Source organism: Dunckerocampus dactyliophorus, chromosome 17 (assembly GCF_027744805.1).
Source record: "Dunckerocampus dactyliophorus isolate RoL2022-P2 chromosome 17, RoL_Ddac_1.1, whole genome shotgun sequence".
In the NCBI taxonomy this organism is placed as follows: domain Eukaryota; kingdom Metazoa; phylum Chordata; class Actinopteri; order Syngnathiformes; family Syngnathidae; genus Dunckerocampus; species Dunckerocampus dactyliophorus.
In genome coordinates, this window is record NC_072835.1 from 16,211,582 (window position 1) to 16,236,567 (window position 24,986).

At 40.5% G+C, this 24,986-nt stretch overlaps 1 protein-coding gene across 4 annotated transcripts in view; it reads right to left on the minus strand.

The window, feature by feature from the left end:
• Positions 1-24,986, minus strand: part of LOC129169966 (astrotactin-2-like) — a 286,350-nt gene that overhangs the window by 175,377 nt on the left and 85,987 nt on the right. For all 4 annotated transcript variants that reach the window (XM_054756998.1, XM_054756997.1, XM_054756996.1 and 1 more), the window contains exon 4: positions 5,049-5,201. In XM_054756998.1, coding sequence (XP_054612973.1) covers positions 5,049-5,201 — 153 coding nt within the window. The remainder of the gene's footprint in view (positions 1-5,048; positions 5,202-24,986) is intronic.

Below are 24,986 nucleotides of genomic sequence, written 5' to 3' on the forward strand. Positions count from 1 at the left end.
ACCCCAGCATTTCCATTACTTGTTGCAGAGAATAACGCTCTTGGAAAAAACCCATTTTGTTTCAAACCAAAAACAAATCTACATAGATTTATTTTTAAAACATGCCATATTTGTTTGTACTGTATAAAATGACGTTTTCTAACAAAATCATCCCAAAATACAAATTCTAAACCAACTCCCTCTGTCCACATTTGTGGACATGTTCAACAAAATCAACAAAACTAAGTCCCTCTGTCCACATATGTGTACATCAAGTTTAGCAGCATGGTAAATTGTCAAATTTTCTTACTTTTGCAAAATTCAACTTCCACAACACACATTGAACACTTCTAGACATATCTGAGCAAGAATCAGCCATGAAATTTGTTTGAATTTTTTATCTGGTCAACTTTTGGATTGGGAGGAGCCATCTGAATGTTAGGGTGGGTTGTCAGCCATCTTGAATTTTACATGTGCTTTGTTACACTCTTCTTTCACCACCAGGTGGCAGTTTAACGTCCTCATAAGTGGATGCCAGGCCCTTGTAGTCCAAAATTTAACATTGTAGTCTTGACAACCAAAAATGTGATGTCCACACATGTGGACGCCAGGTCGTAGGAGGTTAAACCAGAATTACTCACAAAAAATAATTAACCAATTAATCATGTTTGATATTTCAATTGAATGAAATGTAAAAATGGTTTATGTTGTCTAAGTGTGCAGCAGTGGGGGGGTACGTGGCTTCAAGTCAAATGTCTAAAAAGTTTGGGAACCACTGCGCTAGAGGTCCAAGAATGTTTAGCGTGAAAAAGGAAGAGTTGGGATAGCAAGAGGGATGAGGAAAGTAGGTAGGAGTACAAAGCTGTGAGACATAAGGTGAAAATTAGCAGTCGCAAACATTAAACGAGAGGCTATTGATGGGTTCTACGAGACACTAGACAGTAAGGATGGAGAAACGGACCTGTGGAAATTGGCAAGGCAGGGGGAGATCATGATGGGAAGGATGTGTAGCAGGTTAGCGTGATTGAGGATAGAGATTGGAATGTGCTTACAAGTGACGATAGTGTGCGGGCAAGGTGAAAACAATACGTCTAAAAACTGAAGAATATAGAAAATGAGAGCGAGAGGACGGTGGACGTTGTGACTGCTGTAAATGAGGACATTCCAAGCATTATAAGGCTGTTGCGCCTGATGACCTGACCTGTGGATGTATGGAAGTGTTTAGATGAGACAGGAGTGCCATTTTCAACAAGATTATTCAATAATGTCTTCGAGAATGAAAGGGTGCCTGAGGAACAGAGGGACAGAGTATTGGGGCCAAGCTTTAAAGGGTGATGTTGATAGTTGTGGCAAGGGCAGAGAGGCATACAGCATAACGCTGATGAGCCGCACAATGAAGCTCTGAGAAAGAGTGATGAGACTAAGGAAAGTGGCAGAAGTTTGAGAGCAGTGGTATGGTTTCATGCAGACAAAGAGCACCACAGATGCAATGTAGTCCTGAGGACAAAAGATGACAAAAGCATATGCATGAAAAACTCTGGGGTGACAGACAAGTATGTTGTACAGGACATGTATGAGAAGTGGGGTGAGCTGTGGCTGGCAGACTGCACTACATCAAGTATCTAAGTATCTGAGCCCCTTCTTGTTTGCTATGGTGATGGGCAGATTGACAGATGAGGTGAGAGAGGAAGCTCCATGGACAATGATGTTCGCAGATGACATTGTGATCTGCAGCGAGCAGGTGGGGGGATGCTCTGGAGAGAAATGAAGGTCAGTTGTAGCAAGATGGAATACATGTGTGCCAATGAAAAAGTATCAGGTGGAACTGTGAGGATGCAAGGAGTAAAGGTGAGGGAGGTGGAGGAGTTTAAGTACCTGAAGGGGGGGTTACATCCCGACGTTTGTGTTCCTCCGTGCTGGCTACGTGCAAAAATGGGGAAAATCGGAAGAGACACACACGTTGCCCGCATGGATTTTCAAACCCGCAGACAGCACGCAACACACGTGGAAAGAAAATTGTGATGCAAATTATTTTCTGCGTGCACACAGGGAAACCTTGCACGCAGCCAGGTCGCAAGGGCAAGCAAGGGCGGCGCTTCCCGCTGTGCACTCACGATGGGCGGAAGTGCCATAGGAAGCCAGTGCACCCATCTTGCAATCAAAGTGAGTGGGCTTCACGAGCCTCGCACGATGCCCACACACGGTGCGTCCCCAGCGAGTGAAACATACGACAGCCTTACATGAAGCACACCGAGCGCGCACGAGTCACACGCCGCACTCGCAATCTAAAAGCTACCCACGGAGGGCGAGTGGCAAGCGCGTGGGTGTCACGAATCACTCGCTTCATAAGTACGACACATTTGCAACCCCTCTGATACCCTACTTCCTCTACATGCTGGCCACGACCAACAAATTTCCCCCAAAAATGTGGAGCCCGTGCGTCGGGATCACGTCAACCGCGCAGAGCAATCGACAATGTGCAAAAGAGAAGCAAGTGCAGACAGTGTGGCGGGGGGCTGGAAGAGTGTCAGGAGTCCTGACAAAAGAAAAGGTAAATATTTACAAGACGGTAGTGAGACCAACAAGTATGTGGAGACGGCATCTCTAAACAACAGACGAGGCAGAACTGGAGGTGGCAGAGCTTGAAGATGCTTAGATTTTCGTTGGGATTGGAAACAAGTAGATCAGGCAAACAGCCCACAACGTTATCATAACACATCCATGTTAGTATTCACCGCCTCACTTCACCACAAACACAGTAAAACACGAGAAAAAAATCAGCTCGAGTACTCAAAAGTTTGTTAAAAAGTGGAAGTCTGTAAATAAAGCTGGAGGACATCGGTTCTCGTACCCTTCTTGTCCCATATGCAGTTGAATGAAGTTCAAAAGAGGATATATTTTTGGAATTGAGGTCTGTGCTTACTTATAATGCAGCCTTATTTGCAAACACACTTTCTCCAATTTACATATTGTTCACTTTGGAATCCCTGATGGTCGCCTGCTTCGAAGCAGCGCTTAGAAATCTGTTTGTTTTCAATCGTAACATAACAAAACCAACACAAATTCAGGTAACAACACTGCGGAAATGGGACTTAAATATTTTACAATGAAAAAACATGGAATAAGGTTCGTTTTCTGCATGTTTTTAATGTCTTTGTCTTATACAAAAATCAACTACGGGAGATGAAGATGGGAGATGACTACGAGTAGAGTGTGTACACCTCAACTTTATTCAAAATACTGTATAACAAATGTGTACTTTCTACAATATATTCATGACACAAGGGAAAAAAGGCCAGACTAACAGCTGCAGGGCGAAGGCGAGCAGACAAAACTGCAAGTGAAGTTTTTTTGTTTTTTTTTTCCAGCTGAGCAACTGTTAAGACACGTCGTTCTCCTAATGCAAATAATATTAGCTTACCTTGGTGCTTTGCTTTGTGAGAAGTGCACTCAAGCACACTTTGTCTTTATTCCTGCTGTGTTATTTCCCTCCAGGATAACAACAAATGCCACCAGCTCATTATGCAGACAGCCATTTTGGCCAAATGAAGGCCATTAGTGACACGGTAACAGTTCTGCTGTGTGGTGCTGGAGCTGACCCCCTCACACCCCAGCATCATATCCTTCTGTTTCTCTTCCCACTCAAATGCTGAGGATAATAGCTACCCAACTGCAGATCGGCCCATTGCACAGCAATGTACTGTAGTATACTGTATATACAGAAGCTTGGTCGTGTGCGATTTCCTCAAAACGGTGACATGATATTGCTTAATTAAGTTAAAGGGATAGTTTTGAATTTTTTGACATGAAGTTGTATGACATCCCCATCAGCAGTGGACTATATCAACAGTGACTTACGCCCCACATTTGGTCCCGCGAGTCCAGTTCTGGTCGGATTTCTGTGATGAGGAACGTAGTTCCGCATAGTTGCTGGGTCATTTAAGTCAAGAGTTTGGCTTCTCAAAAGAATAAGCTTTCAAAATAGTAATACATTTGCACCATCAGAATCAGACCTCACAAATGGCTCGGCGTTATATTTGTATCCTGCCGTGTCCCTGCGCACTGTCGCCTCTCCATTCGTGTGTATGTGAAGACGCTCGCATCTATTTATTTTTAGTATTTTTAATATGGTAATCTCTATCGGAATGTTCTGAACCCATGTTTCAATGCCAGTGTTGTTCTGTTTAATCATGTTGCACGATGAAATGTTTTTAAAAAACTACTTTAATAATTGTGTGTAATTTTTGTCACACTGTATATTAACAATTAACCCTTTGCTATGTTTTAATGTAGGAGTATCCGAATGTTCTAAACTCCTGTTTTAATGCCAGTATTGTATTGCGCAAGGTCATGTTGCACTGTTATTCAGAATATCTGTCATATACTAAAATAAATTTAAAAAATGACAAATTAACGTGAATCTTTTTTTTTTTTTTTAGTTTCATGCAGTTTGAATAATGCAATTACAGTATTTAAACCAAGATAGAGTCATGCAATTTTTTTTCATCTGTTTGTTCGTGTACTCTTGTGTACTCTACAAACGGGTGAAAGCCTGTCAAATCATGCACCCCTACTGTCGTCTGTGCTATTAATTTTCTGAAAAATACACCACATGGTGGCGCAGTTATTAAACCCCAAAGTTTGACCCCCATTATTCGGATTGACTTGAAATTTCCCACACAGCTCAATGCACGGTAACTTTAAGACATTTAGCCAGATCACCATAAAACTTGACACACACCTTTAGGGGACCAACAAGCACGTCTGTCAAATTTGAGCAAGAATGGTTGAAAAACATGGCTGCCATCAAGCAAAATGTGTTCATCTTGAACCTACAGTATATTACATATGTTCTTCAATATACTAGATTACTGTATTTCTTTCAATGCAGTAACAAAATATGTATAAATGTTTTTTTAACATAGCTAGCTTATTATGTTAACTGCATTTTCTTTATTTTTCTGAAGCTGTTGCAACCCCCAGAGGAAGCTTGTCTCATACTGGTCAATAGTATAACATCTATTACATTGTGCCTCAAAAAAAACAATTATTGGACAACTCTGTCATACCTCTGTTGTGGCTGGGGACTCTCCGGCGGCCGGTAGATGAGCTGTGGACGACGTGCTGGTAGTGAGAAATGTCCGGCGAAGTTTTCGGAATGCGGAAACTGTCCTGGAACCTCTGCATCAAATCCTCCACCACCTCTCTGTTTGGGTCAATAGCTACAGCAGAGGATGACAGAATGGAAATGTTGCTCGTATCATAACACTTCAAAGTGACCAATACGGTTCAGACGTTGAAGAAAAATGTGGGAAGATACTCCTAAAGTCAAAGAAAGGACAAGCTGGAAATAACTTGTTTTACTTCTTCGGATATATTCGAAATGAGAGCATCATATACATCATGAGCCAATAGCCTGCCCCATTTAGAAAAAAGTAGCCATATTTCTTGTACTTTTTTTCTGGCCTTCAAAGGATTCCATCAATCCAATATTGCCTCATCTCTCTCTACAGGGGATCCTGCCAACGCTTCCATAGTGGCTGATAGATGACTCAAGAACACCTCGCTTTGGGGAAAGTGACTGTGTAGAGAGAGAGAGAGAGAAAGAGCAGTTTGCTCACTTTCCTTAGAGCTTGAAAATGATAAAAGGAAAAGAGTGCAGGTCAACCGCCATATATTAATGTTCTCACTCGCACCAAAGAGTAATTTTGACAGAACCTTTGTTGAGGTCAAAATGTGGAGACCATTGCACTTTATGTATATGTAACTGTTATTCGACATGTTTCAGTCTGACCTAAATTTCAGAGTAACTGCTTTACTTTTCATTACAAATTACTGTATTGACCCGAACATCATGATATTTTTTCCCCTTTAAATCACAAAAAAAGTATTTTTTAATTTTAAGGCTAGTCCATGTTTTTTGGTCCAGCACACTGCCTCTCATCGTAAACACTCATCTTTGTCCATTTACGGAGGTGAAGTGTTCAAAAACAGGTGCACCGCACCTCAGTGTTGTGGCCAGGAGGCGGGGGTCCCGGCGGGCACATGACTGAAGAGATCTGCCGGATCCCCCGCCTCCTCGCATCACCGACACTGACTGTCACCTACGTATACCTTCGATATACAGTCATGGGAAAAAATGAGACCACCCTTGTTTGTTCAGTTTATCGATCCATTTTAATGCCTGGTCTAACTAAAGGCACATTTGTTTGGACAAATATAATGACGATAACAAATATAGCTCATAAGAGTTTAATTTAAGAGTGTGGAATATTTCAGTTTTGTCACATGTTTGTTTGCAAAAGTTTCCAAAGCTTCCCAATCATATCCTGAACTCTTGCATATTTTGTTCGCTTCTTGTTTTGGTGACAATTTTTTACGAATTGTTGGTCCAAACCAGCGTACCGAACCACAAGTGTGAACGCAACCTCAGCAAACATCATTTTTGTTGCAAATTACCGTGCTGGCACGAATACAAGATGGTGTTTTTTCCCCTAGAAAACAAGAAAGGAAAGACATTTTCTCTTATTTGTAAATCCTGCGGTTTCTATGCTTTAATTTCAGTGCTGGTCCGTGCCTTTGATCTGTGTAGAGTTCATCTGCACTTTGTGAAGTCTGAGCTTACTTTACATGTCCTTGCTTTTGCGTGTGTTTTTTTTTTTAAGTGTGAGCTAGTGTGAATCCAGCCTGAGCAAACAACAGGGAAGGAGTTATGATGCAAATTTTGAGGTAATGGTGATCCACCAAGCGGAGTCATCAAACAACTGTCAGGCTGCTAAGAAATATGGTTAATAAAATATGATGAATGGAAAATGATTTGTTTTAATCCAAATACAGGTCTTGAAAAAGAGGGGTCGGCTTATATTCAGGTCAATAAAGTAATACAGTTGAACCTCCAAAATTGAACAGTAGAGACTCAAGTTGAGAGTCAACTTTATTGTCTAATGTGCAGATGCCAAAGTGTGTCTGCTCCAAGCCCCAAGGGGAGACATGTTTCTCTCCCTACCTAATGGCAGAGAGGGAGCATAGGGACCACAAAAATGTTTCCGACTGACAGAACAATCTTTGAGGTCGGAGAAGAACTTTGATGGCTCTATCTTTTGCTCCTGGCCATGTTGTTGCAAACCGAGGTGCAGATGTACCAACCCTGGGGTGCATGTGGGTGTTAGCCATGTGGCACACACGAAAGAAAGCTGTATTTCCACTCGTGTATGGGAGGGATTTGCCATCATAACAGGTATTCACACCAAAAAAAAAAAAAACATCAATCCATTTTCTTAACACTTCAAGTGCAATGGAGAGAGAGCGAAAGACACACTCTCTCTCTCACTCTCTCTCTGCACATACATCATTATGATTTAAGTGAAGGCTGTGTCGAAACCCACTCTGGCCTTTCTGAAAACTCCCGACCCTCTTATGGAAAAGTCAGGGCTGCCAAGTGATACTAAGGCCTCCGCCTAATGGAAGCAAGGTCATACAAAATGCAGGACATTGCGTTGGCAGCTTATCTACCATCAAAAATGTCTGTGTGCAGTGTTAAAGCTTCCATAATGCAATCCATTGAGTCGTGACAGTTTTACAGTTCTGATCAGAAGTTTACATACACTCATCATGAGAATTAAATATCAGTTTTGGGCTCTTAATGATATATTTCAACCATTCTTTTTGTCGGGTGGAATGATGATACAAACGTACTTCTTCCGTGGTTGTTTGCAGGCGCAAGTTTGAATTGTCTCTAATGTACACAGGGTCAAAATGACACATGCCTGTTCACATATATACATACGACCCAACTAATACCCGGTTAAATGTACCTAACAAAGTTTCCCATTGTTCTGAGTATTGGTTGAGCCAATGAGTGATGTCAAACACATTATTTTTTGCGGCCAGAGAGAAACTATTAGCTGCAGCTGCAATTGTGCACCCAATTCCGTTTTTTTCAAAATCATTACAGACGGATGTTGGATTATTCCACCCTGGAAAAAGAATGGTTCAAATAAATTATTACCCGGCCCCAAACGAATAACACTTCAAGCCCATGATGGCTGTATGTAAAGCTCTGAGCTGCATGTCACTTACGTCTGTTAAAGCAAAAATTGGAATTCTGACCCAAATCCCTTGTATGCCGTCTGCCATGTTTACACCGGCAAATAACTTTAAGCATAATAGATGGGCTGTAAATCACCTCTAGTGCAAATATTGCTTTGTTTCCCCATGACGGGAGAAACCACTGACATTCTAACTCAAAGGCATGACAGGAGAAATCACAGACGTTCTAACCTGAAGGCATGACGGGAGAAACCACGGACATTCTAACCCTGCTACTGTCTGCTGGTGCAATGCATTTCAGCTGCCACCCATGCACCCATCCATCTACCTATCTATCCACCCATCAATCATCAATAATGTGTATCCACTGAAAGATGTCCATGGTTCTTCCATCCAGTTGCGGTCAGAACAAAAATGCATCGCTGCTCCACTAGAATACCCCTCTCATTCCCATGTTACAATACCAACATGAACAATTCTAAGGCTGCAATATTACGGTATTTTCTCTACATAAACATGCCATACCCAACATGTAATACCACTGTGCGAGGTTTAAATGAGCACATTCCATACTACTGACTAACCTGTTAACATTACATTTCCGTTCACGTTGTATATATGTGTTTGTTTGTGTAAGCTTCTACTCCTGAACCGCTGCACACAAAATGGTAAAAATTTGTAAAAACTTGCACCCATATTGTGTCGTCTGTGCTATTATTTTAAAGACAAATACACCACATGGTGCATAAACCCCACAGTTCGACCACATACAGTAAGTCGGACGGACTTGAAATTGAAGTTACTCACTGCAACTTTAACAAGTTTTGTCAAATCACAACAAAATCTGGCACACACCTGTCAGGGCCTCAGAAGCACATATCTGTAAAATCTGAGCAACATTAGTTAAAAAACATGGCCGCCATCAAGGAAGATGTCTTTACAATTTAGCAACTAATAGCCCGTAAGTCATTGATCATTTGTCTAATGATTGCACAACATTGACAATATTTGTATTACATGTATGTCAGTATGTATCCACATCATTTTGAGCATAATCAATACGAGGCGCTACAAATGTCAAATTTGTACTTCAAAGAACAAAAAACAGAGCGAGATCCTCCAAAAAAAAAGATAACGATTCAGCTTCCGATGGGAATTACTTCCTCTGAAAACTGAAACCTTCTCTCTCTTTCTCCACTAATAATACTTGAGGCTTATTTCTCTCATACCCTGGAAGGTATTTCCTCTGAACTGGACCTCTGCAAGACAAGGTAGCAATCAAAGGTTATATTCCACAAAAGCCCTATGCCCTCAGGTGTCTCGAACCAGTTCACAGTGTGACCCAGAATCTGGATTATGAGGCATAATCTACTAACATACTGCACATTGACGCACTAAGACATGTTTGCACAGCCTGCCTTTTCTCGACATATTCTCTATACCACTTACCATGATGGGGTTACTGTATGAAAGTAGAAAACAAAGGAAATAGGTTGACTTGTGTCCATATACAGTATTCTGTTGTACTTTGCGATTTTGCAATGCTACCATGAAAAATAGTAATACAGCAATCCCTCCTTTATCGTGGTTAATTAGTTCCAGAAACAACCATGATAAGTGAATTTCCGTGAAGTAGGGTAGTAATAAATCACATATTTTCATAGTGATAGCATGGACAAAGTGTTTACAATCTTCTAAACACATTTTTAGAACCCTCTAGCCATGAAACAACACACATATAGTCACCTTTACATTATTACCCAATATATAATCAGAGGAAATAGAACGTATTAGACAGAAATAAAATAACATAAACTCACACATTACACACATTGGGCGAGTTCCTTGTTTTTTTTGTTGGTTTTTTTCTGGACAGCGTACTTCCTGCGGTGGATATTGTCTCATCAATGTAATGTAATAGCGGCTGAATGACTGAATGACAATCATATCTTCAGTGAAGGCGGAAGTAACTTTAATTGTTCATTTATCTCTTTCATTCACCATTTATATGTATTCATATGAATTTTGAATTGTTTTGGATGCACAGTGTGTTTTTTTTTTCAAGCCAATACCGATACCAATAACTTCCTACTTCTCAAGACCGATACCCCATAACTTTTTATATCTAGATTTAGATATAATTGTAGTTTGTGCATACCTGAAGGTAAGAACGACTCAAACAAAGTTGGATTTGACAAACTGTACGTGTAGTTTTGTCCTCACCAAATATCATGGCATCACTATTAACACAACATGTAAAACATAGCAGCAGCTCAGAAGTACAAACTGTGGCTCCAAGGGGTTTACTAGCCAATAAAAGCCAGTATCTTCAACAATGGTAAAGGGCTGGTCGTCCAGCGTCATCATTCTATGATGAAATCACGGATTACTTTAGCCCTCAGGTCGTCTCTGGCAAACTTTTTCGTATTTTTCAAACGACGCGGCAATACGAAAAAGCCCCTTAGGCGTCTTTGCGATGCTGACGTTGCAGGTGGCTGACAAGGTTTGATGTGTTGAAGCTCCATGTTTTTTTTTCTCTCATCATGGCGCAGGCATTTGGTGCAACTACCACACGAAATGTCGTCCTCTGAAACAGTGACGTTTGTTTACAAGTGAGCTCAGGAGAAGTTACGACAGGCCGTTAATTTGCTAACCAGCACAGTGCGGGGAATCGCATAATTCAACCTCATAATTCCTCATATGGGGTCGATAACTATTAGTCTGAAATTTATCGTGCACCCCTAATAAACACGTCTTTTGTGTAAAAAATTTTGGCTTTTTGCAATGGATTAATTGTATTTACATTATTTCATATGGGATTTTTTTATTTTTTTTGGTTAGGAGTTGCACCTTCTGGAACTAATGGCCCTAACCAAGGTTCCACGTGTATTCCTAATATAACAACATTAATAACATTTAACTCATGCAATACCAAAAACGTAGTTAGAATTTTTTATAAACCCGAACATCCTTTCTCAACAATGTATTAGTATGTTTTTCCTTATTTTTTGGCGTGAGAGTCTAAAAGAGGTGCTGATGCAACTCCTCGCCAATGGATTAGATTTGAGAGCAATTTAAATGCGATAAAAACGGCCACTTGGTGGCAGAAGTGCATTTGATAAGAGCTCAGCATAATGTATATTCACTGTTAGTTTCTCTCCCTATTAGAAAAAGGTCAGCGGTAGTCATACCACAGTTAGATAACCAATGATTAGGACTTTTTGGATCAAACCCCACCATTTTACATATATGCAGAAGACAATCAGTTGAAATTTCCGACCCGTAGCTCCAGCTTCTGACGAATACCAAACAGTCTAATTTTATATTCAGCCCATGACAATATTTCCCAAAGGTTTGAAAACTGAACAATGTCTTTGTTTTTAGTGCAAGAATGTCTTATACACACAATTCTATAGAAAAACATGATCGAGTACTGCTGAAAGATAACAAGACAGAAAAAATATCAATACCTAAGCCGCCACCATTTAAAACACACGTTTCATTTTTAAAACATGACTCGGAAAGAAGAAATACTCACTTAAAGCCAGAGTGAACATCAAAGTAAAGTAACTGCCGCCATGTCATTTATGCCTGAATGCCGATTTTAAGGCAACTCTTTCACACGCGCACTTGTCTTGTTCTTATCCATCCTGGCTGGCAGCTCAACAGCATTTGTATTCACAGAAGCCGATGTAGCCACCAGGGAAATGATGAGAACGTTTTTTGAAGATCATTGGGCTCCCGCTGTTTTAATTCCACAAAAAAAGAAAAAGTATCTGCAGGGTAGGGGGAAAAAAATGAACCCAAGAAATGACATCCTCACAAATTTCTTATTACATTTACTTGTATTACTGACGTTTTCTAGTGTTGCTTTCCTTCCACACAACTACAGCAATCTGGTTGCCTTGTTTTTGTCCTCCCCTTCACGCCTGGAAGAGCAAATGACGGCAGAGCAGCTCAATAAGGATGAAATAGCGAGGTTTCAAGCCAAAGCTTTTGATTCCCTATGTGATTTATCCGATGTGCCATCGTTCCGACGGAAAAAAGTCGAGTGTAGCAATTGGAGGAAATGTTGACGCCGCCGCTTCAAGATGTGACAGCTACATGAAAAGCGGGGGTAAGAGGTTAGACAGGTACAAAGAAAAAGCCAAAACAGTTTGGGGAGACAAAGGATGCCTGATGAAAGGAGAGAGTGCCTGAAAGAGTTGAGTGATTGGAGGCCAAGGGGTGTCAAGATTACATAGTGCAAGCATGCTAGGTTTTTTTTTGGCTTTCTTATATTCTGTAGGGTACAATTTTTACTCATTTATTTCCATCAATAAATAAAAAAATAAAATATATGTCAAGTAAAACTGTGGTTTAAAAGTGAAAAAAAACAAAGAACTATTATGGAGCCATGATAGAAGTATGGACATTGCGGAGCCAGCACATCCGCACTGACATGTTAATTACTATAAAAAATAACAATAAAAAAAACACCATCTTCACATTATGTAAGACCATGGAGCAGGGCGGAGGGTAATATTTGAAACTTTACTTAACCTAATACTGATTCATGTCTCTGTGGGTGCTGCTGTTTTGGGTAGCAATATACTGTAGTTTAAAAGGTTACGATTTCATGTTGTACTGCGCAGGGAACCCATTTCCCAATTTTGGTACGATTTTACACCTTAATTCATCTGAGAGTGTTTTGTGCCTCTCTAGGTGCTGCTGTTGCAGCAGAAACTGCAGAAATACTGGATGTCGTCTATGTGTATTTTCATACTTTCCATGTCACGTTCTGTTATTTATGTTTTGGCTTTTGTTCCGCATGAGCTTTTCTGCATTTTGTTTTGCACCTCTATCTTGCCCCGGCCCTTGTGTAGCCTCCTATCAGCTCCCTCCTTCGGTCGGTCGCAAACAAAATGGCTCTCAGAGCAGGTTCTTTGAAGTATATGACGGGAGCTGTCTCTTTGAGGTGAACAAGCCGTCATTTTTGCTGGTCTTTTTTTTTCCTTTTAAAAAGGTGCACGTGATTGGCCAACACGTGTGGTGCCGTACTTGTTGACACTAAGCAGGAGGGGGAGAGAACGAGGGGTTACGCGCACAAGAAAGCCGGAAAGATGAGGAATATAAGGAGCAGGAAACAAACACTGAGGCATTGTGTGTTTCTGAATGCCAATCGATGCATATGTGGTCGACTCGACAGGGAACACCTTTATAGTGACACACACGCACAAGTCTTATTTATGTCTTAAATGGCTTATTTACTCTTATTATGACTACAGGGGTGTTAGTTCATCTATGGATGGTTCTAATAATGTTAAAATCCGCATTTAGAAGGCCATGCAAAGGTTTTCTATGCTCTAAAAGTGAAAACATTCCATTTATTTTAGGAATCCTACTTCACACGGTCTGGAACCAATAAACAAGGGATTACTGTAATTACATTTTTACATTACACATTCATTTTATATGTAGTTTGGTACATTTGTTAAATTCCCTAATGTCCATCATGTTTTGTGCGTTTTTGGACGTTGCAGACTTGTTTTCTGCATTTTGTATTTTTGGCTCCTGGATTTTCCCCACGGTAATCGGTAGCCTCGTGTTTAGCATGTTGTTTTCGAGGAAAAAAAACAAAAAAATACAAGGTTGCCCATCCATCTGGAACATACTGCGGTGGAGTTCCAAGGTTCCTCTGTAACAACACACAAAGGAGCCAGCACAAAGACTACATTCAGTAGGAACTTCAAATTGCCTCAACAATTGTGTCTCAGCACTGCAAATAACGTACGTACAATGATAATATACACAGATACTTTATTTTTATTTTAAACTCATGAGCTTTTTGCACTTGTTACCTTAGGAAAACTCAATGGCTAAGAATCGAACTGATGCAGATAACCAAGTCCGGCCCTAATGATGTTCTACAACAAAGCCACACTCTTGTAACACATGCCTACAAGTCTCTATCGGACCTCTATTTCTAATATTATGTGTTATAAGGCATACACTGACATGCTCCAGGGCATTCAGATGGTTTTTGGTGCCATTGGGGAAGAAAAGGAAGTTGATGGAAAGGATGTTCTATATCCTTGCGCTCTCTTCCTTTCTCGTCAGTGAGCCTGCCACTCCGGAGGCTACTCCAACAGTGATGACTGCTCATACAGTATATCAGACATCACAGAGGCAGCGCGCTGCTGTCAGACAGTGCTTTGTGGAGCAGCAAAGAAAAAAAGGCATCTGCATTAATATATACAAAGGAAAGAATGTTGTCTACTCAAACATTTAAATGGTAGTGTGATGCATCCCCTATTACAAGAATCCTTGTGAAATGTGTACACTACACTGCACCTTCTTTACACAGAGAGCCGCAAAAAAAAGTAGGCTTTGCTACACGTCTTTAAATAAAACTATGCCTTCTATCCGACAGTCAGCTGAAGACGTGGGAGCTGTGAAGTCGAGGCCAACCGATGATACAATGATGTTGCTGTTAAAAATGTGAGTGTCATATTAGCACTGTAGCTTACGTAGCTATGCTAGCTTTGTGTCCTCCGGTCCCACTCCTTAATGTCATGTTGTTGTATGTGATATTCGGCCTCGACTACATTGGACAAGCGCAGAATTACAGTGTATTTTACAGTGTATACTACAAAGTGGATGAAGTGCACAGTAGCGCTTCTTGGAGGCACCCTGAGAGGGGGCGCAGGCGACACGGCTCATTAGCATTAAAGCTACAGACACACAAAACCTCATGTTACCGGTAAGGCATACTACACACACTTTTAATCTGTCTAAATTTCAGCATCAAGGCTACATTTGGCTGGATTAAATTTGATCAAAGAGGAGACTGAGGGCAGCCAAGTGGAGACAGCAACAGGGTAAGCTACTGTGAGCATGTGTGTGTGTGTGTGTGTGTGTGTTTGCCATTGTTAGCCTTGTATCCTCAAATGTGACAATAACAAAACTGCTCTACCAACCAGAGACCCGAAGTACTGGACATAGTACCTAGTAGTACAGCCGTCCCTCTTTTATCACGGTTAATTGGTTCCAGACCCGACCACGATAAGTGAATTTCCATAAAGTAGAATTCAATATTAATAAATGGAATATTTGCGTAGTCAAAGCAGACAAAACTTGTGTATAACCTTCAAAACATGTTATTTTTACCATTATTAGAGCCCTGTAGACATGAAATGGCACCCCAATAGTCACCTTTACACTCGTATTACCTATTATAGTATACATGAAAAGAAATAAGACATAACTCACACGTCCGCATTGGGAAAGCTCCTTCTTGTTGTAGTGTCTTCAACATAAAGTGGGTTGATCATATGGCATTAAAAAAAAAGGTAGACATCAGTCGCCCTCACTATGACGTTTGCCACTTAATTAGCACTACTGCTGTCTTTGTTTACACCGCATTACACAACTCTAATGCGTAGGCTGCGGGATCTCTGTAGGGACTACAAGCGGCGGCCGCCGCTTTATGCACAGCAAGCTACCGAGCTAACTAGTTAGCCTCCAATTTATTTTGTTCTAAAGGGTTTGAAACCGAGTGGAGAGGAATGACAAGGTATGAAGCAAAAACAATACCACTTCCACACAGAATGGAAGCGGACTCCACTCCACTCTCATCAATGTAACATTACTGACCAGTGACCATTGCACAATACTAAAAACATGACTCGTTTTTCAATGTTTTTTGACTAATAATAAGTAACCACGAAACAGCAATCATTTATTTACTAACATTAAAAAAAATGCAGTAAAAGTGAGGGAGCGATGTTGGAACCGTGAAGCGGCCAGGTACGACTGTACCTGCCTTTTATCCATGGAAAAGGGGTAGCGAGGTTTGCAATCAAGGTGTTCAAAAATGATCAACCCGAGTTGATTTTGAATGTGAAAAAAATGGAGTAGATTAAGATAAAGGGTGCAAACTAACTCAATTTTAGCTTACGTAAGGAGTTAAGCGTCTTGAGTTGACATATTTCCTCTACTTCTTAAGGGTTAGGGTTGCTTTGTGTTGGGTTAAGGGAAATGGTTAGGACTGTTCGCCTCTTGCCATGAGTCATGATCAAATATAGATGTGTCCCTTCATGCTTAAAAGTGTCTGAAGACAGAGAGCCAAACATTGACTTGCACTACTGTAGACATCTTCACACAAATGAGTCCAGCTCAATAAAGCAGAGTGTGATGGAGTCAAAAACTAGAAAGCTGGCAACACACAGCAAGCGAAACATACTGCATATCTCCTTGTTTATTGTGTTTGTTTTGTTTTTTGTTGTTTTTTGTTTTTTGCCCTGTAGGCTTCTGGTATAATTGCTGTTGGCATTTGTGTCTTTGTGTGAAAGCACAAGATGGGAAATGTGCCACTCAAGTAAATTTGCCTTGACTTGCCCTCAAGATCAACTGCAGGTACATGAAAGTTTAAGGTATATTTTTTTCCTTATATGTCACAGAAATGGTGACAGCGAATATGTAAATGATGAGCTTTAATGATTAATGGTAAACAATATGACAAGCGTTGTGTGTATTGCGCCTGGCAGGAACTCCCACCGGGTCATACAAAATCCTTTAATGAAATCACTGCTATTTTTGTTGAACTTTGGACGTGAAAAATAATGTAATTCAGACAAAAAGGTAAACTACTTTCATTGAAATTGATAATTTCATTTTTTTTTTTTATGTAAATAGAGTAATCCCTTGTTTATGGGAGTTATTTTTTTTTCCAAAACCGACCGTGAGTCAATTTCCACAAAAGATTCCTTATTATTAAATCAAATACGTTCATAGTCAGAGCACAGAAAACCTGTTTGCAACCTTTTCCATATGTTTTTACATTATTAGAGCCCTCCAGACATGACACAACACCCCTATAGTCACCTTTACACTCATACTACACAACATCGCACATATAATCGGAGAAGATAAGCCATAAACTCATGCTGGTGTGTGTTGAAGTACATGTTCCAGATGTGTGGAGGACAAGAAGTGACGTTGGGGGTTCAGAGTTGAGTTTTAGCTTGGTGCGGTGTTACTTTATGATTATTACTGTGCCTGCTGTGAGATTAATTCAAACCTGCGATAAAAGCCTGTTTGTCTTCTGTGTCTCACCAAACATTGCAGTAACTAACTGCATTACTAACACCTACTGACCAGCGTAGAATACGACAATATCATCACAATTTGAATGAGTCTTAATGTCTTATATTTGTATTTTTAGTTAAGGTAGACATTTTTATGCTTGAAAATGCTTAATGTAGGCAAAAAATATGTGAAATTTGCTTCAATGTGAATATTTATTGACTAATAATAGGCCGTATTCAAGCACAAAGCAGCATGATTCATGAATTCATTTATTTTTGAAAAACCGTGATAGAGTGAAGCCGCAAAATTCGAACAGCAACGAATATTTTACGGCAGCACATGCTCCTTATTCGTATTAACGTCTTTATCGATTTAGTATTTATGTAATCCTTGTTATTTATTTGTCATCGTATCATAAAAAAAGCCTTAGCTTCCATTTTACCATGCATGTATTGGATTTCATGTACAGCTGGGACAGGCTGCAGCATATCCGCGACCCTAGTGAGGACAAGCCATATCGAAAATGGACGTATGGATGTAATTCATGTTATTAAGGTTAAAAAAAAACAAGTAGTCAAGCATGAGGCCCACCGACTGTCTTAAAATCTGCACGCAACTGTAACTTTGAGGCTACTCGAAGATATCTGTATTCTTCATTCTTCTACGTGATCACTTCACAGGAGATTTTCCCAGAGTTTACAGTTTCCATCAAACAATTCCAGGGTTTTGATTGTTTGTTTGTGTATTAATTGCTTCTGGGTCGTCTGCATTTTATGTAATGACTTTACCGTTACCCAGGGGAGAGACACTGATATATAGCTTGGTGGGGTTTGAAAGATTCCAATGTTGCCAGCAACAGCATGAAATGCTGTTTGTGGAGGGGGGGGACTTTTCCAGCGGAAATGAAGCAGAGAGACATTATGCAAATATAATTACAATATGGTGCCAATTTATCACACATACCCAAGATGATTCATCGCATCCAGAGACAATTAAGTTAATTTAATACACTGCAAGCAACATCGCTCTGCCTGAAATTGCATATTGACCAATGGCAGGTTACAGCAAACAAACATTTATGAATTATGCGCCGAGCATGAAAGATTATGCTGACAGAATGTTATGTTAAAGTGTTAGAAAACAAATGTAAGCTGCATTTAAAGGCTTTGAATACAGGAGGTCGACTGTTGATTGCTTAACATAACCTGACTTTGCTATGTTCAATCAAGAGCGCCTCCGCTGGTCGCTGTCCAGTAGTGCACTACTGTATATTTTCCTTCACAAAACCTAACTGTAAGTTAATCAATTAACTAATAAGTATTAGTATTAGTATAGTATAGTATTAGTAAGAAGGGTCATACGTTGGGTTGCAACAGTTTGCATGTATTGATCAGTGGAAGCCTCACAAACCCAATTGTACTGAAAATCAATTATTTAATTTGTATTTATTATGCCTTGTATCACATTACTCAGGCGTCATGTCTCAGTCCTATCCATACGAAGACTTCCTGGCAGCTGTGGTGCTTGATTTTGTCCTAAAACGATTCCCGGTCCTCCCTAGACTAAATGACCTCATCAGATGGTGTACTTTCCTTGAGGGGTTTTGTTCATTTTGTGCTCCGTCACAGCTTTCTGACTACACAATGCAGCACAAGGACTTGATGAGACTCTTACAGTCTGGTTTCACACTGGAGTGGACAAGAACAATGCATTTTTTAGGGGTCGGGGGAAAGGTGTAAAAATGCAGGTTTTGATCTGTGAATGTTGAGTTTAGTGGACTATTCAGTCATTTAATACACTGCCAATATATTTGATTATCTTTTGTGTTGACGACACATGACTGATCCTGCTGATAAAAATAAACATACAATTTTTTGATTTCGATCCATGCATTTACCACACACACACACACACACACACACACACACACACAACAATCATCATCAGCATAATACCCTTAACAATAACAATACATTAATAATAAATACAACTTTTGTGCACCACTTAATGCCACAACATTTTTTTTTCTTTAAATTTGCCCAGCAAATTAACGTTAGCCCTAAGCCAATATACTGCATACACATGGACTTGGACTCAGCAGGGAGAAGTGAGCTCTTTTTTCCAACGTGTGGTGTGCCTTTATCTGAGTGCACTAAAGCCATTGTACTAGCAAAGGGTTGTAAAAAAAAAAAAAAAAAACCTGTCATATGATTCTCTGAAGCTTAAGCTTGAGTGTGTACACGGCTTTTTCTATGTTTATATGATATAAAACCTACACTAGAAGGGCAATTCTGTGGAACTACATGTCCCTTAATGTCACCGCCACACGCGGCTTTAACCACCTCATGAAAGGTGCATCATACAGCATATATTTCAAATGAAAAGTCATACAAATTCTCAGTACGGCAAGAAAACCATTACTATTAGCTTAAAGTTTGGTCGTTGATAACAAAAATCATGGGGTTTTTTGACAAGGATGTATTGACACAGACACAGCACTACTTCAACGGGGCTTTAAGGCCTACGTTTTGTTACCTTACTAGCCTGCATAGCTAAATCTGAACAGTGACTCCAGGCACAAATCTCACTTGATGGCTCTGTGACGGTGATAACTGCTCCTGTGAACTTGTAATGAACGTCTATCTTCCTGATTTATGCATCTCATCTTTGACACGCATGCCCAAATTATGTGGCTCTGTCTCACTAATGATGTCACATGGGTTAAACAAAAAAACAAAAAAACAGCTAAACCCTTCGTGGCACTGCCTTAATTCTTAAAGATAATTGAATGGAGTTCAAATGAACAGGCTTATCTGTCAGCAATGACAAATAGATAAAATAAAAGGTAGGCTGGTATTTAAAGGCATCCGGGTTCCGGCACAGATCAGCCGCTGGGATACGAGTTAATTGCCCCAAATGCCACCTCTTCAGGCAGAGTGCAGCTGGGGGAAGCGGAGGCATTAAATTAAAAGCTTTGTGGTCCATCTCTCAGAAAATGCCAAATTGTTCATAGGGGAGACCTATTTGGAAAGCGAATGCACGTCAGGCAAACATTCTGGCAGATAAAGTAGCCCCTTTTTGTGAAGCGGCAATTGCAATTGTAATGGTTTAGTTTACTTTGAACATGTTTTACAAAGTTACACTGAAGTTCATCACATGTCTGCAAAGGATAGGAAAAAACAGGTCTACTTCAATCCTGCCCCCTCTCCGTATCTCAGCAGGTACTGAAAGAAACAAGCCAGTTCGATTCCCAACTCCCTCAAAACTGTGATTGGCGGTCGCTATTCTCGACACTGCAGCGCTGGTGGTCAATAGATTTCAAGATAGGAATCGACTTGAGGCATTAAAAATACATCACAGTGTTGAAAACAAGGATACAGCATTTCCCTAAATAGTTGCCAGGGGTGTTTATTATTAACCAGGCGTCAATTTAAAGCCGTGTACCAATTTGTTTATGTAAACGAATACAAAAGGGAGAAAAAAATGTCAAAACATGAATCTCCACTGTGTTGCCTGTACCCTAACATGATAGTGCCGTTATTAAAAATCATGTGTCTGATTGAGTTGAAACTTTAGGTTGTTTCACCGAATCACCATGAAATGCGGTACACACGTTTAGGGGACTGGCAAGTACATGTCTGTAAACTTCAAGCATTTTGACCACAACACAAACACAACAGTTTAAGTAAACGTTAAGTAACCGATTTCAAACCCCTGTCCCAGCATTGGTTGTCACAGCTGACCTTAACCTTCATTCAGGAACTTATGCAGTGACCGTGTTTCGATCTGACAAATCTTAAGTACGTTTGATCAAGTGTAGAATTACTACAGCATCTGCTTGGACCGCGGCAGATGTTGAACTCCAATGAAAAAAAATGTCTTACATCTCGTTATCAGAGTGTCGCTGGGAACATCAAGTGGAGGTAGGATTGCAAAGTTTAGAGAGTGTCTTTGTTTATAGTGTGTCAAAAAATGTACTATAACCAACTAGTTTCAAAAGGCTGGACTATTGCGTGAAGAAGAGCACAACACAAGCTAAAGGGCTAATATGCCTCGAAACAAAAGTGCCACCGAAAGTTACAACAAAAGAGAGCTTTCACAGAGTGAGTCACAAAGCAATTATGAGGCTGTTCAATTCTGATGCTGAAGAAGGCAACTTTAGTGATTTTAGTTCCCAGCAGGAGGATGAAGACGGCCATGAATAGCTTTTCTGGTAGGCTACTGTTTAGTCGTATTACATGCATTGTTCAATGCTGTGTGAAAAAGTATTTATTTAATAAAAAAGTAAAAAAAAAAATATTTCAGTGTACTAAATATCCCTTGTTACAACATGGACACCTGCGATTTATAGACCGGTGCAGCCTATATATGTACTAATCTTTTTTTTCCCACTTTAAATTTGGTGGGTGTGGCTTACATACGGGTGCGCTCTGCAGTCCGGAAATTACGGTACATTCAACTTAGTAATTCTTGTGAGTATCAAAAATATACAGCATTAATTAAAAAACAAAACAAAAAATAACTTCCTTGATGTTGTGCAACTAAACTGAGGTAGCTACAAGTTTCTGAATTTAGAGTTTAGGCATAACAGGAGCCCTTTGTGGCACATGAGAAGCAAGAGCATTTGAACAGGACCTTGGAACGAGTCCACGCATGAAGTTTCACACATCGAGTGCTTCAAACCAGTTTATTCAGAAGAATCAAGGCAATGACCAAACCCCCTTTTCTGTCTCTCTCATGCAAACTTTTAAAGGAGCTCTTGATTGCAATGAAGGAAGGTGAGCATGTCAATGCGCTCAGGGCTGAGGCTTGTTCTCTTCTTTGAAGCAGTGTCCCTGCAGCTGAAAACAGGCGCTCTGCTGGCTTGGATGTGGCTGGAATACACAGCAGACACCTTGCCAGTTGTGCCAGTGCTGGATATCGTGCTGCATTCTTTTCCCATCGAGACAGTGGATTATCCTTCTTGGACAAGGACTGTTCTCCAAAATATGTCAAGACCTGTGGAATAATTGTGACAACAAAAGTATGAACATTTTTTTAATATAATCCTTCATTGCAGGTAGGTTCAGATCTTCAAGAATTGTAACGGCTAGTTCTATAAAGAAATCTATATTATTTACGTACCTCATGCTGTAAAAATGTGTCTAACTGCTGCTCCTCATTTTGCTCTTCATCACTTGTGGTGAAGTCTGAGTCAAAGAATGATGAAGCCCTCTTGGCATGTGCTGCTGGTGGGGACTCTTGTGCTGTGCACTTACTGTGGGCTGCAAGTGTCATGGATTGTATTGTGCTTTGGACCTTGAATACTTCGTAGGCAGGCAAGAACTTCACTTTTCAAAACCTGGGATCCTAAGCAGCAGTAAGCGGGGTAATATTTGGTGATTCGGGAGTAAACTCAGTTCCCAATGTTCTGTTCTGTAGCATGAGTCTGGAATGGCCTCACAGGTGCAGTCTCAAGTCCCGGCCTCTGTATGTTTTGCTTAAGGTTGTGCGCAAGAAGTGGAGAAAGCGTGATGTTGTTGTCCACTCAGAAACACTGTAGCTGATTTGAAGGACTCGAGGACAAGGTTCAGCTCCCCAACCAGGTACCACTGTTCAGGTTTCAGATCCAGGTAGTGTTTCCCTCTCTGGGTCACTGCTGGGTCAGAGAGTGTGGCAGTCACAGGCCATCTCTGTTCTCGGAACCGAGTCAACATGGCATAGGTGCTGTTCCAGCGTCTGCAGACATCTTGCACCAGCATGTTCTCCTTGACAACCATTTCTTTCTAGCGCAGCACCTGCAGGTGTTCCCAAACTTTTGGAGGGGAGTGTATAATTGTTAAAGTTAATATATTGAGAGATAACTATTTTCAATGATTGCATGTTCTCCCCGTGCGTGCGTGCGTGCGTGCGTTTTCTCTGGGTACTCCGGTTTCCTCCCACATTCCAAAAACATGCATGTTAGGTTAATTGGAGACCCATAGGTATGAATGTGAATGTGAATGCTTGTTTGTCTATATGTGCCCTGCGATTGGCTGGCTAACCAAGAGAGTGAGACACACACTGCCACGTTCCATTCCACATTATTTTCTGCTAGAAATGACAAGCTACTGATTAGTGAGCTAAAATCTTCTTAACTCACAGCCCTGTCTTTTTGCAGATGAAATAAACTCAGTATAAATTCATGTTATTCTTAAGGGCAAACCATCGTAGCAAACTAACCACATACTGTATTCTACAGTAGTCATAATTAAGAGAAACCTAGCCCTGAGCAAGGATAACGCTATGAGAGGAAGGTCACTCACGCTCATCTCACTGATCTGCGCTATGTTAATTTTAAAGTCTCAGATCTTCCGCTCCATTCTGGGAGTCTTCGGAGAAGATGCTGCAACATCAATGAAGTGCTGTTGTGGTATGCAAGTGCGGCGTTACAGCGGATACACGTCACGGTGTTGAACTTGCAGTTTAGCCTGAACTGGTCCCACACTTTTCATTCTCTTTTTAGACATTTTCTGCCTTTTTTATTTTCTGTTCCCTTTCTTTCATCGTCATTGTCGTCCCTCACCTCTTCCATCTTCCCTCTCCTTCAACCAAACATCCGCTTCCTTCTTCCTCTGCATGGGAAGAAAAAAATTCTCGATCATTTTTTGTCATCGAGGTACTCAAATTACTCGAGGAATCCTTTCGCCACTTTTAAATCTTTTAGCATTGCTATCTGAGCTAAAGCGTTAACATTGCAGTCACATTTTACTGCATGCTAGTTTACCCTATTCATGAAAGAAAAACAAAATGATCAAATGTACAGCTCCCACACCTATAGATGACTGACGGATATTCGGTAGAGCGCTTAATTTTAAGATGTGGGGTGAAGCCTGTTTTAAACAAACCTGAAGCAGTGGGCTCATCTAGACAGGGGTGGGTCAGAGGCGCTATCAAATCCATGAAGAAGTTTTTCCTTCACGACTTCATAAAAACGCAGAACTTCAAATGTGGCTTTTTCAGCACCTCTTCACTCAAAAGTGGAGCATACCAATGAGGGATATGACAGATTTTTCTCACGTTTGGTGGTCATAAACAGGCTTTGGGGACACATATTACTGTTTTGCGTAAGGAACCTTTTAGTCCTGCAAATTAAAATTGAACATGAATACAGTATATGTGACAGTATTGGAAACTTGTATTGTGTGCAAATGTGACTATGCAGTTTGAATATAAGACAAAAAAATGTGTATTTCCTAAAGTTTCACCAATGCATGATTCAGAATGACATAAATAACCAGGGCTTCCTCCAACGCCATCAGCATGCTTCAATTATTTAAGTTCAACTGAGCAAAGAAGTGCCCCACTTTCAACAGCATATCAACAGATGCTACAACACAGCCATGCAATTACGGTGCGGAATTCATCTTGACACTAGAAGACAGTGCAGGATTTTTATGTCCGACTCTTGATGACCCTCCTGATTACATCTGGCGAAGGTCAAGAGGCGTCCCGATGACACATCTCAGCATCTAATCAAGTTGAACGACGTCCTTGGTCACTTGACCTTTCGACATAGAATTGCAGCATCACTGCTTCACACATTAATGAGGAAAGGACTCATTATGGCTTCAAATTAGGCTGCGTTTACACTTTGTGGTTCGGTGCTCTGGTTTGGACCAAACATTTTTTAAAGTTTGCATTCACACTGGTGTTTTTGTGGCGCACCAGAGTGGCTTGTAACGAAACCAAAGATCACAAGTGTGAAAGCCCCCTTTATGTGTTATACTAAAATAACTATCAGGATTGAATGTATTTTTTCGTCTACGTCAGACTTCAAGGCTAAATGTTTGACAAAATTTGAGCAGTACATGCTGGGTACGTGGGTGGTCTTGACCAGAGCCAAATTCAGACATCCAGGCCGGGCCATC